Source organism: Tiliqua scincoides, chromosome 1 (genome assembly GCF_035046505.1).
Source record: "Tiliqua scincoides isolate rTilSci1 chromosome 1, rTilSci1.hap2, whole genome shotgun sequence".
NCBI classification, from domain to species: domain Eukaryota; kingdom Metazoa; phylum Chordata; class Lepidosauria; order Squamata; family Scincidae; genus Tiliqua; species Tiliqua scincoides.
The window spans coordinates 161,213,473-161,230,328 of record NC_089821.1 but is presented as its reverse complement, the minus strand read 5'-3'; the positions used below and the strand labels follow the sequence as shown (position 1 = coordinate 161,230,328).

Genomic DNA, 16,856 nt, shown 5'->3' with positions numbered 1-16,856 from the left:
CAATACTACAAAGAGAAATGAAACCTTACCGGCTTAAATCTGTTTCGACAAAGAAACAGTTAGGATTTCAACTTGCACTTTTTACTGGCACTTTTCTTAGCTGTATGCTCAAAAGTAGCACAACATTCCACCAACTCTGCCCCCCAACTGGGCTGGAGAAGAATGAACAGATGGTTTCACAAACAAAGCCTCATGTTGATCATTCAACTGAAAACTGAAAACCCAGATGCTGCACCAATAGCATTTTGAACCCAATACCAGACCTAAAGACCTTGCCCACCTCCAACAAGAGAGACTAAGGCTATGAAGGAAAACTGCTTGCGAGTCTCCTTCATCCCATCCTTGTCTAAAGCTCCAGGAAGAGCAGCTGTTTTTCCCAAGTCAAGTGACTCTAAAGAGGAGCTACTTCCATGTGAAATTCAGCAATTGTGTTCTCTCTCACCATTACAGGCACATGACCGTAGGTTCTTCTCCCTCTCACAGAATGGCACGCATCCTCCATCTTTGCATTTGCCCAGATCCACACAGACTGTATCATCTGGTGCATTCCCAGGGGGAGGACACTCACTGCTATTGCCTAGGAACAGATTTAGCAAGACAAAACACTCTTGGTATATGTATGTTTTGAAAGGTAACATGCCAACTCTTAATACGCAATAGTACATACTGACAAGACATAGATTTCATCACTACACTGCAATAATGATCATTCAGGAACTTGTTAAAGTTCCCAGGGCTTTACAACAAAATAGCAGAGATTTTATTGAAATGGCCTCAATTGGCCATTTAGATAATGTTCCTTTGTCTTCAAAGGGCTGCAAGATGGAAAAAGGTCTCAAGATTCTGTAAGGAGACAGGCTTGTTTTTCCAAATTGCTGGTTGTGTTGCAAAAATTGCAAAATATTGTTGCTCCTCATCGTAATACTACAGGCATGTTTTTAGGTCATTTCCGAAAGCAGAAGCACATGATGCAAAAATTCATCATTCCAAGAGATACCATTTAAAATCTCTCATTACACTTAGCAACCCAGCTCCTTTATTCTAAGATATAGTACAGAAGTTGTCCTAATGGCAATTAACAAATTATAAAGAGACACAATACGAAACAAATCACAATGATATACCTGTGCAGAAGGACTCTCCTTTACAAGTAGCATTGATGGCTTCCTGGCACTTCTTCTGAGCACTTTCAAACTGGCATCCTTTACAGCAAGGGCTGTTCCTATCACTGCAAGGGGAGAATGAACTGAAGTAAGTGACCAATAATTCAGTACATAATACAGAAAAATGCATTCATTCAATATGTTTGTGGTAATCTGAAGCAGAGTGTGATTTTCTATGATGCAAGCTTTTTGTCCACTCACCTGCATGTTGCATTCTCCTTCAGTTTGCAGTCAGATGTGCAGCAAGGATCATCATATTGACGCATGAGACCAGGATCACATTCTTCACCTTCATCCACTCTGGAGTTGCCACAGACTTTGTTGTTACGCTCTTTGAAGCATTCTGGGGCCTTGGTCTCAATCGTTCGGAGAATGGATTCTTTACTGCAGCTTGAAAACATCTGAGCACATAAAGGGGCAAAAGACACAAACACCCAGTTTAGGAAATACACATGCAAGGACTCAGAAACTAGACAGCAGACCAAAACAAGGTTCCTACCACATCAGCTGCTCCCCATTTTGATTCTACTCTCCTATTCCAATGCCTAATCCTCATTTATCTATCATTCTTGATTTCTCTCCTTTTTGCTCCTTCCATACCAGGGCTTGCCAAAAATATTAAGTTTGAAAATGCAAGTCTTTGAAGTCTTTGAAGTAAATGCAAGTATGAAGTCAACACACCTCTACTTAGGAACCCACTTTCAGAAACATGGGGAGCCATCTATAAAAGTACAGACAAATTAGCTTAAACAGATAAGATACCTTGTTATTGTCATGATCCCCACTCACAGCAATTGGGTACATGACATACTTTCCCCCCTGGTCTTCAGTGGGAGCACACTCTGGCAAGCCATCAGGATCATGCTCCGCCCCAAAGTTGTGTCCCAGTTCATGAGTAGTAACCAAGTCAGCTTCCTTGGGGGTATTATCAAAAGAAAAAGATACGGGTCAGAAGTGTGTGCACTTCAGGCAGAATGGAACTGATAGATTACAATAACAAGCATGTGAAAAAGCATTATAAATGATGCTGCTAATAATTATAATATAACTTTTCCATAAGACACTGTAAGTCACCCCTGCACAAAGCAAGTTCATAAACTGAAGAAGCTTACAAATCTATAGCAGCATTTCTCCACCAGTGGTACTTGAGCTGCTGTCTAGTGGTATGCAAAACAGACACTCCTCAGGAAGCTCTACATCCACTGCCCAAGCCTATTTTTGGCTGGCGGATCAGTTTCCACCTCAGGTAGGCTCCTGCTCAACAGCCAATTGTTGGAAATGTTGCTGACAATCAGCTGGTGAGCTGCTGGGTGGAAAGAGTGCCAACGTTTCCCACCTTCCTCCTTCCCTCGGAGCTTCCGCTCAACAGGACTGGAAGGCGCAGGTCATAGGTCAATGTCCCCTATATTGGCAGCACTTAAGATAGACCATGAAAAGTGGTACATCAGGGGACAAAAGTTGAGAAACACTGCTCCAATTAGCCCAGAGACAGAAACCATCCTAGTCATCATATGAATCTGGACAGCATAAGTGGAGTCAGGGCTTGGCCAAGTCATGCACTGACCCATGGGCTCCCCAAGGCTTCATCTGGTCTACCTTGAAGCCCTTCAGCAGTTGCACCACAAGTCACTCAGCAACTTGGGACTCTGCTTGCTTACTCTCCCCATTTGCAACTGGACAGCCTCAAAGGCAATGATGCAGGGGCAATTCGCTCTGCCACTGGCTCTTAGTGGCTAACCTGAATGCTCACCCCTCAGCATCTCTAGGATGCTGTGGAATGAGCAAGCAGAAACAGCTGTTCTTCACGGTTCCAGACATCCACATATTTAGAATGAGAGGGGTGTTGCCACTCTTTTCTCCATACATACTAGGGCCTGAGCCCAATCCACCCCCTTTTTTAAATCTTCCTAGCTGTCCAGGAAGGGGGGGGGCAAAAAAGATGGACCAGACACCCAGTCTTATTGGCTAGAATGGTAGCAGCAGCAGTGGCAAGCCCAGTTGTATTGCCAACTGAGGAGAGGAGTAGTACATGCCCAAGCATTTGCTGCTCTTCCTCTTCCCCCAGTGGCCAGTATGGCCCAAGTGCTTCTTCACTGCTGAACTGAGTCAGGCTAAACTACACTGGCTGCTAACAGGGAAGGGAGACAGCAAAGCACCAATAGGGTGCTTTCTGTACTCACCCTCTCCTGGGAAGCAAGGATGGCACCAGAGAACAAGCCAGGGAAGAAGGCAGCAGGTGCATGTACAAGGACCCTTCCAATAACCTGGAGCTAACCCTACCAGAAAGGCAACAAAGAAGCTTTCAAGGTATTACTAGTTCAACAGGCAGTATTTATTTTACAATACCTTGGTAAGGATAGTTTTGCCATAGTTCTTTGTGCTCGTTAAGCCACTGTTGAGGTAGATTTCCTTCCCAGTCCCTGAATTACGATAAGCTATAAAAATAAATGGCAGAAAGTCAAACAAATACTACACAAATCAATCGTGCAGTGTTATTTAAGCTTCTCAGAATGACAAGAGTTGAAATTTCCCTTGCCTAAAATGAAAGCCATTTACAATCCTTACAGGCCTGCCTATTAACCTCCAATGATTGTATACTTTAACACTGGCTACTAACCTATGCAAATGTCTCACAGTCAGAGCAGAAGGCTTTAGCACACATGGGCAAAAGCAAGAGGGCTCAGAGGCCTAGATATAACAAACTGTTGGTCTATATTGCTGCCTGCCTCTGTTGCACTGTTGCTGTTCCCTGGCTCAGTAGATTAGAGACACAGCCAGCCAAGTTGGGTGCATTGGAGGGCAGGGGACACAAAGATACTGCATACATGACATACTTTATTGTGGACTTTATAACTCTGGTAAATACTGACTACTTCTGAAGTCTGCCAATGGGAAGCAAGAGGTAATGCATTTGGAGAAAAGTTAGTTATCAATTTGAAAGGATTCATAAAATCTTGATTGTATTCTCAATTTATAATGCACTAAATTTTAGCATTAACACTACAAAACACAAGCTTGCACTGTACATAGTTGCAGAGTTCTCAGCTGCAACACTTTTAGTTCCACAAGTGCAAAAACAAAATCGCAGGTCAGAACTTCATTCACACAAGAAACCTCTGGTTCAAGAGATGGTTTCTAGACCAATGAAAGTTGTACATATACTTTATACACATGTATTTTTCCCTTTAGACACTGACTCATATCCAGGAGTAGAAAAACAAATCTTAGAGCGAGAAAAAAAGAATTACCCTTTGGACAGATGCCACCATGGCTGTTGGGCCTTTGAGATCCAACATAAGCCAGCCCAAGAGTGCCCATATCAAAATCTTGGTATGTAAACAGGTGAGCAAGGCACACATCAGCTGCTTTAGTCGCTATATCACTGCTGAATTGCTGTATGGGACAGATACACCAGGCACACACAGTTTAAATTCAAAAAACATTCCACAGATTAGAAATAGTAAGTTAATACACAAAATTCTAAATTTCAGAATCACTAAGTGGTGTCACCTGCTCCATCTAGCTTATTCAGATTCTTAAAGACAAATTTGTCTGCAATTTTTTTTAGACTGCATCATCAAGTTAACATTTCATCTTATAGAGACTTCTGGGTCTAGTGTTGCCTGTGGTACTAATTAAGGTATTAAGACAGGATGCAAAGTATCATCATGTGCACTTCCAACTAAGACCAGAAAGGTTATACAGGAAATTTATGACTACTTCCTTTCACAGCTTGAAAGTCTTATTAAAGATGCCAATAGCATCTTATAACTGGGATACTTGCATCTTTCTGCACTAAATTTTTAAAATGCTTTTCCTTGTAGGAAGTACGATGCTTCTAAGCCAAGTGACATAAACCCACGCTCTACCTACCTCCAGCAACAGTTTCACCTCCCAAGCATCCTTCTTCTCATCTGGCTGATTTGCCGCCATATTATAATGCTTTTCCCCTAGATCAACTTTCTGAGGCTGACTGTGAACAATAATCTTTAACCGAAAATTAAAAAATTAATGTAAATGATTGAATACAATAATAACAAATCTACCAGAAAAAACCTGAATTTTAAACTCTGAAAAGTAGCAAGAAGAAATCACCACAATGCTCCACCTTTTAAATCAAAAGTAAGTTCTGCCTAACTTTAGCAGAGGCTCATGGCTCCTTGATTCATATGAAGTACATATTTGTATACCAAGTATAAACAAAATTCTATACAAGTATTTAGGGCAAATAGTAGGTGAATATTTGCACTGACTCACAGAAAGTTCCTAAAGTCACTGTCTGTTGAGACAATTAGGCTGTTTCTGTACTACAGACAGAGCCCTCCTTTTTCCATTTCCCCAGTGTCAGGACACTGTATCAGTTGGAATCTGTACCTCAGTGGAGGAAGTATTTTAGCACAACTCTTCAACTTTCATGAAAGAGGGCCCTATTAAGCAAACTTATACACAGAAAGTTCTGAACTTTTTGAGATCTATGTTCAAAGATGACAGATAAAGGGAAAGTTGGCCAAAACTTCTAACAACAAAGGCAATCCCAACAAAATAAAGTGTATGCAACTTTAAACAAATTAACATTACAATTTACATGACTTGCATCGAGCAACAAATCTGGATTTCTAACACACTGGCATATTCTTCTATGCTTTTAGTTGATAACTATTCTGGTTGAACATAGAGGCTGCAATCTTAAATAGCATTATTCGTAAGTGTACAAAGGCGAGCACGCACTCAAGCATCCAAAGCGCTAGAGCTTAAACATAATCTAGAAGGGGAATTCTACAACAGAAGGTCAGCAAGTATACTGAAGTAATATTTCCTTGTTAGAGTTTCCTGTCTTTAAAACAAGATTTGGGGATGGGGGAGAAGGAGCAATGAGATTACATGATCTCATGTTTTTTCCCCTCATGATTAATTCTGCAATTCAAGCTTCAATGAACACTTTTCTTTTAGGTCTATGGGTACTGATAGAAATCTCTCTACCCTCCTCCTACCTGTTTCTAAAGAAACCAGCCAATTATATGTTCACCCCACACCTTTCCTTCAGTTATCTTTGTAAATATGTTATGTTGCAGCACCTTGTTTATTTGGCTTTGGAGACAAAACAAAACAGTATCAGTACTCAGTAACTTCAGGTTTCCAATGTTGCCATGTATCCTAGTTGGCAACCTTCAGTCTCGAAAGACTATGGTATCGCACTCTGAATGGTGGTTCCAGAAAAAGTGTCTAGTGTGGCTGAAAAGGCCGATTCGGGAGTGACAATCCCTTCCACACTGGGAGCAAGTGTAGTCTGTCCCTGGTGTGTCTCCCTGGCTACGGGCCTTCCTTCTTTGCCTCTTTCCCTCAGTCTGTTGGCCAAGTGTCTCTTCAAACTGGAAGATGCCATGCTGCACAGCCTGCCTCCAAGCGGGCCGCTCAGAGGCCAGGGTTTCCCACCTGTTGAGGTCCATTCCTAAGGCCTTCAGATCCCTCTTGCAGATGTCCTTGTATCGCAGCTGTGGTCTACCTGTAGGGCGCTTTCCCTGCACGAGTTCACCATAGAGGAGATCCTTTGGGATCCGCCCATCATCCATTCTCACAACATGACCGAGCCAACCAAGGCGTCTCTGTTTCAGCAGTGCATGCATGCTAGGGATTCCAACTCATTCCAGGACTGTGTTGTTTGGAACTTTGTCCTGCCAGGTGATGCCATGTATATAGCAATACATAATACATTGCCTAAAATTAAGGACCAGTTTTGACAAGACAGATGAGCATGTTCCTTGTCATTTCTAGTCCCTTGCTGGACAGAGAACAGTGTTCATGCTGTTCTACTTCATGTTGGAGACCAATGCAAGTAACTGATAAGACTGTATATTAAAAATAAAACAGAACAGCCATGTTTCAGCACCCAAGTGGTTCTTGGGGCAAAGCAAAATCTGCCTTGCACCTAGCAGACGGTAATCTAATCAAAACTGCATAGGCCTCTTGAGTACCATCTTAAGAATGCTAAAGGCTTTGGAAGTTTTCCATCATGCCCACTGTTTTGCTTAACACTCAGCCTAAAGAAGAGTTCTGAAAAACTCAAAAACTTGATTGCTACTTCGTAATATTTTAGTTGGTCCTACTGTACTTTGGATTAGTCTAATGAACTAGAACAGTGATTTTCAACCTTTTTCATCTCGCGGCACACTGGCAAGGCACTAAAATGGTCAAGGCACACCATCAGCGTTTTGACAAGGCACACTGTGCTGTCAATGGGGGCTCACATCCCCCAATGGTCCTATTGATAAAATGACCCTCTCCTAAATTCACGGACCATTCACGGCACACCAGTGTGCCACGGCACAGTGGTTGAAAATGGCTGGACTAGAACTACCACCTACAATTTTTATACAATAAGATGTACATGAAAACACACTATTAGGAGAGGAATGGTGCAAGCAGCAGCGTATAAAATTACTGGGAAACATATCAGTTGTTTTTTCCCAAATCATGATTTCTTTTTTTACTACAGTTCAATAATCAGTATCTAATCAATATCTAATCAAATTCACAACAAATCTAGAAAACAGCACTGGTGCTTTAACACATGTTCCCTAAATACCTGTTCTATCTGTATACCATATCCTTTGAAATTTGCATTGTCCCACGAGGTGTTTCGATAGATGTCATCCACTCGGTCTATTAATTCAATCTATGTACAGAAGGGGACAGTTATTCAGGTCCAATCTCTCACAGACAAACAGACCAAGAACAGAACTTAAAAACAGCCTTTACATGAGAGAGACATGTTTGAATACTAAACAAAGAGATGCTTCCAAAGTTATCCCCTAAATTTCCAACAGTATATTAATGAAAGAGGGAGGTAACATACCCAGAACACACCTTATCCCTGAACTGGCTTTTAATATTCCACCAATATATTCTGAGGGAAGTAACAGCCAACTTAGTTGATTCTTAGTCTATTCTTAATCTATTCAGGCTATACAGTAGATATCTCCCCACCCCCTCCACACACACACACTCAAAAAACCTAATTTTAGGTAACAGAATATCTAAACTACATGTCCTTCAAACTGCTTCAAGAGATGAAACCATTAGCATCACACATTGGCCATGACAAAGGAATCCAAAATACAGCTTCAGCCAGCTCTACTAGCTGATAAGCCATTATACTGTCAACAGAAACAAACCACCAATTCTCCACAGGAGAGATGAGAAAACCTAGAACGTTGTGCAATGCAGGCCTGGAATATGCAATTTGTGTTCAAAAAGATTGCCGTTATTACTATTCACACAATACATTTTTATGCCATCAACCTGATAATCTAACGCATTTGTGAGAATTATTCATGCACTGGGAAAGCAGCAAATTCATCAATATTGCCACGTGCTAAGATATATGCAACCCCCGCCCAAAACACCCATTCACTCCTGCTTAACAGTACCTAAAATATATCTTATTTACAACAGTTACATCTCATCAGCCTCCCTTCTATAACAGACTATCTTGACGTGGTCTAGCTCCCTTAAGCAACTGTCAGACCATCATACTTACTAAGTAATTAATTGTTGTGCTTTCCTCTCCACGGCCCATGTTGTTAAAGAAGCGATGATCTGCTACCACTAACATCCTGCAAGTGTTCTTGAAGGGATCAGGAGTAGCTCTTTTCCGCCGAGAAACTTTAGCTATCATGACAGTTTAAGAGAGGCTGAGTAGCCCTTGCCATGCAAGACATCCTTTATTTTAAATCGAACATTATATATATATATATATATATATATATATATATATATATATATATATATATATATATATTTATTCATTCTCCCCAAAAGGCACCCAAGGTATACTGGGTGTCTATGTATATTGCAATACATATAAAAATCATGCATTTCCCAATAATCTTTCAACTTAGGTGTTACAGAAAAACTTACGTAGGCCACAACACTTTATAATGCATAGGGAACTGGTTCTCAAACTTTTAGCACCGGGACTCACTTTTTAGAACAAGAATCCCGCCGGATTCCAATCCGCCGGGATTGGACCCGCGGATGGGACCCGCCCGAAGTGATGTCATAAGCAGATGTGACATCAAGCATGGAAAATTTTTAACAATCCTAGGCTGCAATCCTACACACACTTACCCAGGAGTAAGTTCAATTTACTATCATTGTTAAAAGCTTGTTAAAAGTACATAGTAACCTGTTAAAAGTACAGATGTGTAACATTTCCCCAAATGCAGTCACATACCATGGGAGCATCAAATCTAATATAATAAAAATAAAATATAGAAATGAATGGGAACCCACCCAAAATTGGCTTGCTACCCATCTCGTGAGTCCCAACCCGCAGTCTGAGAAACACTGGCCTAGGGTATTTTACTGGGCTTTTCAGGAGATAGTATGTACTGCACCTCACAAATAGCATATGTAGCTTTTGTAAATTTTTGAACATACTAAATGCATAGGGAATAACAGGAATCAATTTATTCCTACACCTAAAGTTTTACTATAGCACTGAATTATGAAATTCCTAGGCAAACAGTTTATAATATACACTTTTTTTTCTCTAAATGCAATACATCTGCATCATGTATAATAGGAAAAGTTTTCATTGTGCCTTTTAACCAATTTTAGGAGATACATACTCATTTACCAAGTTTTTTGGATAGTGTAACTCAATGGTTCCCAAACTGGTGAGTCACAACCCACCAGCAGGGAAGCACGCATCCCTGCGCCTTAAGGGGCAGGGAGGGAGGACTGCAGCAACAGGATCCCCAGAATTGCGCTACTGCTGAGGACGGAAGAGGTTTTTTTAAGCTTACTTGTGGGGAAAAATAAAGAAAAAACAGGCACCTCTTAGTTTTGTGACGAAAACCAGAAAACCCTTTTTTCTTTTTTCACAATTACAGAGGCTTGGGGAGCCCTCAAAGGTCTCCCCAGACCTCCCAGGACTCCAGTGCTAGCTGGAGGTAAGTAAAAAACCCCTTCCCATCCCCAGCAGCAGTGTGATCCTGGGGATTATGTTGCTGCAATCCCCCTTTTCCAGCAAATACTTACATGGTTCCCTCCTCCTAGGGAGGACTTTGGGAACTATTGGTGTAGATCATTTGCATGTTGCTATTCAATATTAATTTGTGAACAAGAGGGTTCAGATAAATTTGAACTAAAAAAAATGAACTGAAGAAGAGTCCTAAGTACAGTACTTGAAACATATCAGCAGAGTATTGGTCGACTCAGTCCCATCTGTCCCCAAGACTGTGCTTTCCCTTTGCTCAGAACTTAACTTGTTAAAACTAATGAGTAGAGACCAAGGCCCAAACCAAACATGCAGTTCTATAGGAACTTACATAGTTACAGAGTGTTACATAGAGTGACAATCTATGTGGAATTTGCAACCCCACATTCTCTCCAATCTGTGAAAAAAGCTGTGCTACTTCTTCCTGCAGGACATCATTATGTAACAATGGATAGGATCCTAATTTGTGAAAGTCAAACACTTATGCAAGGAATCCCTTTCCCACAACAGCCCTCCTGCACCCATACCAAAGTTCTACCTAAGATTTAGCACATCCCTGCCCAATTTCCAGAGACGACATCTACCCCTGCAGTTCCATTCCATCCCTTTTTCAAGGATCTTTTGACACTCAAACTGGGGTAACGAGGGGTGAGTGGATGGGCACACATGCAGAAAGTTGCTGTGGGAAGACAATGCCTTGCATTGGCTTCATTCCACTCTTACAAGTTAGGATCCCATTCTATAAAGGTTTCTGTACAATACTGAGAAATTCTGTTGCATATACTTGAGCACTCACCTTCATTTAATGTACTGTCTTTCAGTCCTCCAGCCAAAAATTCCTCATCTTCTAGCTTAACATAGCCACACACTTTTGGGGACTGTAATCGTGAGAAATCTTTGATGTCTTCTGATCTGTAGACCAGAAGTCTTTCATCTCGTGTATTACTGATAAACCTCCATAAGGGCTACAAGTAGAAAAAATTGAGAATGAGTAACTTTAAATGAATTAAGCCAATGAATATATCTCAGTCTGCTAGCAACCCCCCTCAAAAAAAAAAAACAACACACAGCAGAGACAGAGAGAGAGAAAGGATGAGCATACAAGCTTGGTTTAAAGAAGTGTTACTGTGCTGCTCCAGTATAGAAAATAAGCAGCCAAAAGCAGATCATTTTAATTTCTTAGTTCTTATACCCCTAACTATAGCCTTCCTTCAGAAGTCATGTCTGGAAAGCTTAGGTTGCATTCTCTTGCTGAACAAATGGAAACCATATACACTCAAGTAAAGATTTTGGACTCCTTTCTTATTATTACTTTTAGCATTCTTCTGCCTTTCTATGTGTAGAAACATACGACCGCAGTTTATCAACCTTGCAGCTCACAGCTATCATTCCGAGGGCAGCATCTCCACCTGCCCCAAGAAGCTTGTTGGCTGCGGGTGGAGAAGCCACCAGTAGGGGAGAGCGATGCAGCACAGAGCCTGCCCGTCTAATAGACCCATTATTGACTGGTTTGGTAACTTCTGAAACTTATCTTGGTGGCTGAACCATGGCAGTGAGTCTCCAGCAAAATGGGTTTAATTGTGGTGTGGAAGGTTGTTGCTACTATGTTTAATGGCTGGTCTTTGATGTTAGTTAGTGGTCCATCGTCCCCCCCCAACCATCAGTGTGTGTCTTCAGAAACTAGGTTGGGGCAGGGTATGGAGGCTGGGCACCATTAATATGGTGATGGATAGAGTGAGATATTGATGGAGAATGGGCTTTTAACAATGAAAGAAGGGACAGTTGTTTACAGACTTTCCTCTTGAGGTCCCTTTCCCAACCAACAGGGGCCAAGTAGTATTAGTGGCAGCCACACTAGTCAGAAGCTGCTGTTTAATGTCATGTCAACCAAGAGACCATTATTATCTAGTACTTAATTCTGAGCGAGGGGGCCAACTTGATCCCTCTACTGGAAACCTGGTTAGACAAGGTGGGGTGAATCTCTCCCACAAGGTTTCAGAATATAGAAAGGTATTGATGGAGGTTTGGCCCTTACAGAGGAAGAACAAACAGACGATTTTCCTCCTTAGTATGTACAGATTTTTTCCTCTTCAGGTCCCTCTCCCAAACAACAGGGGCCACTTAGCATTTGTATAGCACTTTCACTAAATGGTAGTGCAACTATGCATCAAATTGTGAAACTGCCACACCATCTGCACAATCTTACTCTCAAATTCAAAACTAATTTCCAAATGGAGAACACAAACTAATTTTCTAGAGATCAAAATGAAAGTTGTGGGAAGAATCCAAAGAGCTACTTCAAGCACACCTAAGAGTTTGGACATGCCTCACAGATCTTTAAATACTGTTTTGCTTTCAAATAACAGTCTGTGTAACCTGCTTTTGCAACCCTCTTCCATTTCAAAAAGGGTGAGCTGTAGAGCATAAGAAGTGGGCTTTTATATCTCAAACAGCAGAAGTCTATGTGGCTGCACATAGTTTTACTAGATGTGATCTCTGGATGCGATCTCGGTCCAGACATATGATCACTTACAAGCATGACTGTTTCTACTACTTCTGGGAGAAGGCAAAAGGAAGGCACCGACACCAAAACAGAAGAATGAGAAAAAAACCTCTAAAGTCCTCAGAGTATTCGGTCCAATAGAAGAAGCTGATAAATTATGCTACTTTTGAGGTTTTCCAACCCGTTTCTACTAGCTACAAAGCTGTTCGACATAACTAAAAGTTTCAGCTTTACTTTCTCTGAATATTCTAGGAATATCAAATCAGAGAAAATGAACCTGCCTGAACATATCATTTCCCTCAATGACATTTATATTGGCTAAATCCAGGTTCTAACAGAATATACCTCAATATTATATTCCTCTTCAGCAGTATTGATCCTCACTGTGAAATCTTCTTCACCTATGTGTGCTATAACCTTGGAATTACTCTTACCTGAAAAGAGACAGTAAAAGATGAAACCTCGGCAGCTGGTGCTTGGGTGTACCCACCAGGTGTAACACAATGTTTCCTCCTTTCAGAAGCCTGTCATAGCAAGCCGTTAGTATCTGCGACGGATGTGTTTCAGGACTCCACACAGATATCAAATTCTGTGGACAGCAAGATGGTGGGAGGGTCCTGCTGGCGAACCAGAAGCCTCGGGTGGGGGGGCTTCTGAGGTTCAGGGAGGCTGCACACAACCTCCCCATGCCTCAAAAGACTTCCCAGACATTACCAGAAGACACTTCTGGTCACATCCAGGAGGTCCTCTGAAGCCCCCCAGCACAGGCTTGGGAACCTTCTTCTTAGAGGCCTTCTGCTCAGTCCTGAGCCATGGCGACTTGATGGATGAATGATCTGTGGAAAGATCGATCACGTGCAAGACTAGAGAGGTCCACTAGAGTCTTCTTTGTCATGTCGAGCCATCGGGCTGCTGGTCTTGTTCCTTCTTTTCTTCCAATCATGAACATTGAGTCAGATACGCAGATCCCAAGCTCATAGATAAGGATGGCCCATTGTACTTCTTACCAATCCACACCCACTCCCAAGAAACCAAATGTTTTAGAAGTACAACAATGATACTTTAAATGCATCTCCTCATATTTTCATATCTATGAGTTTGCATTTGGGGTTATTGGGCTAGCCAAGGAAATAGTATATACAATTTGTTCTTAGTAGATGCTATCCAGATCCCAGTGAATTATTCCATGAAACTGAATTACACATTGCTTCATATAAATATAATCTCACTTCCACATGATTGTAAACTTTATCTAAAATAAATGGTTCAAATATCTCCCTTCAAAACCAACAGTACCTGCTTCTGAAGCTCCCATGAACTAGATCTCAGGATGATATTCTAAACTTTCAACATTTCTATTATGCTCGATAAACACAGACAAATCCAATAATCAGACATTTCAAAGTGGCACTGCGTCCAACAACACACCCATATTCTATTTCATACTCACCTACAATATGTCCTGTGAAAAATTCTTGCCACTGTACATGATACTCTTTTTCCTTGCCTTGGCCATCCACTACAAGTGCTTTAAAGTTTTTTGAAAAATGTTCTGCTGTTGAAGTTAAATATAATTTAAAATGCCTGTAAAAGAATTTGATTCGATTTAGCATTAAGATACAATAACTTTATTATGCCTACAGAGTTGAAGTTTCCCACTTACAATTTAGAAATAACTTTCTCTAGAAGTTATTCCTAAAGTGTAACTGGGAAACTCCAGCTTTAGGCCAAATAAAATTCAACAGAGTTATTTGCTACTGATTTACAGTGAAGTTTAACAAAGACTATTTATTAAAAACAGATATTTAGATGGGCAGCAGCAACAACTTTATTTCATTTCTTTCAGTTCCATATCCAACAATTATTAAGAAACCCAGAAGCCTTACATGAAGATTTGAGGCTTGGATAACGAACTGAATCTTCTACAGCCATCAACTATCTTTTCAATATAAGTCAAAGAATGGATTTATCATGTTAAATTTCCTCTAGTCCCAATAGATATTGCTCCATACAAACTTTAATCCACTACTGATAAAGTAATTGAAGCCTGTCAGTACTGAGAAATGAATAATGTTAATATCTGCAGAATTTAAACTGACACTTAATTAGAATAACATTTTATCAACTACAATGTTCCAAGGTCATTAGATCACACATTGTATGGATAGAGAAGTACAATGCGCAAAGCAGAAAACAGGGGAAGGCACGAAAAAACAACAAAACAGAGTTCTACAGAGAGAGTATTAATGGAAGTTTCTATAAAGCTGAGCATCATCCTTTTAAAAAATAGGGACAATATTGGGCTTTGCCTTACTGACTGCTAACAAAACATCTTTTTAGAAGTGTGCCAAACTCATGCCACAGTGTACTTTGACCTATGTGTCATGGATCCTGCCTGGATGCAACAGGCTGTGTCTTGAAATAGCTCCATAGAAAAAGGAAAGACAGCATTAACTGGAGATGGCCACGGCCACGACAGCAATTACGCCAGGGAAGCTTGAGTATGGCATGCAACACTGAAGTCAGTAGAACAGATAGAATACCGGGAATAAAACAGCAAGAGGGTTTAAATCAAAATAGCTATATTGCATGAACAACCGTGAGGATGATTTTGAACATTTCTTTAAAGAAAGGAAAGAAGAAAAATATAAGTGTACAGAATAACAACTAACAGCTTATGTCAACTTCTATGGACCCCTCAACCATCATATCGAATTTATTAAACACTAGAAAATAAAGCTTCTTATGCACAGGTCAACAAATGTGCTTGCCACAGGATAAATACTGCATATTTTTACTCTGGCGAGAGCTCATATCTTTCTTCATGCTCAGAAGGTTAGGAAAGCAAAATTGCAGGGTGGGGAGGAGAACAGTGCCTTGGTCAGCAGCTGCACTGAGCTTCAGAGATAATCCAAGTGCCTCTGAAGCTCAGAGACAAGAATCCAAAGCCACTTTGTCAGGAAAGGGGGCATAGATAGATTCAAACGCAAAGTTTGGCTACAAAAGCCAGTCAAAACACATGGAGTTCTGCTTACACGGGGCAAAACATGATGGCAAGCATCAGGCACTTGAAAAGGTATAATTAGACCTCTTCATTCATTTGTATGATCAACCTATTCTTTTTAGGATTTCAACAGTCGACTCCAGTCATTTTCAACCACTGTGCTATGGCACACTAGTGTGCCACAAATGGTCAGCGGGTTTGCCGTGGGAGTTGGGGGAGGGTCATTCATTAGTAGGGCAATTGAGGGATATAAATATCCTGCTGGCAGCACAGTGTGCCTTGTCAAAAAGCTGATAGTGTGCCTTGACAATTTTAGTGCCTTGTCGGTGTGCTGTGAGATAAAAAGGTTAAAAATGGCTGGTCTACTCTCTCAAGAAAGCCAGAGTTTGGTAAGAACAGGTCATATTATACAAGTGTACCACTTTCTCTCCAGGTAACTGATTTCCAAGGATAAAAGTTTGTTTAGGAACAGGCCATAAAACAAATCAAAAATACAATAGATAGAGCAGCCCAAGACAAAGAATATCTACTGCTTAAACACAAAACAGTATAAAACTCAAGTTATCGAAGAATAAATAGGATGGCAATACTGAGCCAAATGTCTTGCTAGAAGACTTATTACCTATGTAATGCTGAAAAACTCAGGAGTCTTTCTATATGGGACTCTGGTTGAAGGTCTCTTCTTCTTAATGAGTGCTGTTGGATGCTGGACACAGAAAGAACATCATAGTCTGAGAGAACAGATTCAAGTCGCTCTAAAAAAAAAAGAGAGAGAGAGAGAAAGCTTAAACAGAATAGCTGAAAAAGCTAACAACCTTGGTTGTTTTTAGGATTCCCCTTTCCTAAAGCTTAAAAAGTGCATAGTTCTGCAGTCACCTGGACAAATAGCCACATAAGAAAAATAGGCAGAAGCTTCTAACAGCAGCAGCACCCGTTTCTGCTAACCTACAGAACTGATTGGTGTTTGATTTACACAAGTTGTGGCCTATTTTCTACGTTATGATTTATCTAGATATTTTCCAAGCAAGAAAACTTGTACAGGACAGGCAAATTCAACTCTTCTCCTACTCCCTGTTGGAGAGTATATAAAAGTAGTGACACAAATTAAAGATGCATAGTGCAAAAGGCATTTTTGCAAGGACATTCTTTATTTAGGGAGCAAGTAATCCAGCAGAATACACATTA

The 16,856-nt window shown here is 40.7% G+C and overlaps 1 protein-coding gene across 1 annotated transcript in view; it reads right to left on the bottom strand.

Annotated features, from left to right (window-relative positions):
* Nucleotides 1–16,856, bottom strand: part of ADAM17 (ADAM metallopeptidase domain 17) — a 29,976-nt gene that overhangs the window by 7,348 nt on the left and 5,772 nt on the right. The window contains exons 2-14 of the mRNA XM_066612096.1: nt 16,294–16,426; nt 14,118–14,251; nt 13,013–13,101; nt 10,961–11,129; nt 8,701–8,831; nt 7,747–7,836; nt 5,037–5,150; nt 4,412–4,556; nt 3,510–3,598; nt 1,926–2,078; nt 1,365–1,564; nt 1,125–1,228; nt 443–577 (exon numbers count right to left, since the gene is read on the bottom strand). Coding sequence (XP_066468193.1) covers nt 443–577; nt 1,125–1,228; nt 1,365–1,564; nt 1,926–2,078; nt 3,510–3,598; nt 4,412–4,556; nt 5,037–5,150; nt 7,747–7,836; nt 8,701–8,831; nt 10,961–11,129; nt 13,013–13,101; nt 14,118–14,251; nt 16,294–16,426 — 1,686 coding nt within the window. The remainder of the gene's footprint in view (nt 1–442; nt 578–1,124; nt 1,229–1,364; nt 1,565–1,925; nt 2,079–3,509; nt 3,599–4,411; nt 4,557–5,036; nt 5,151–7,746; nt 7,837–8,700; nt 8,832–10,960; nt 11,130–13,012; nt 13,102–14,117; nt 14,252–16,293; nt 16,427–16,856) is intronic.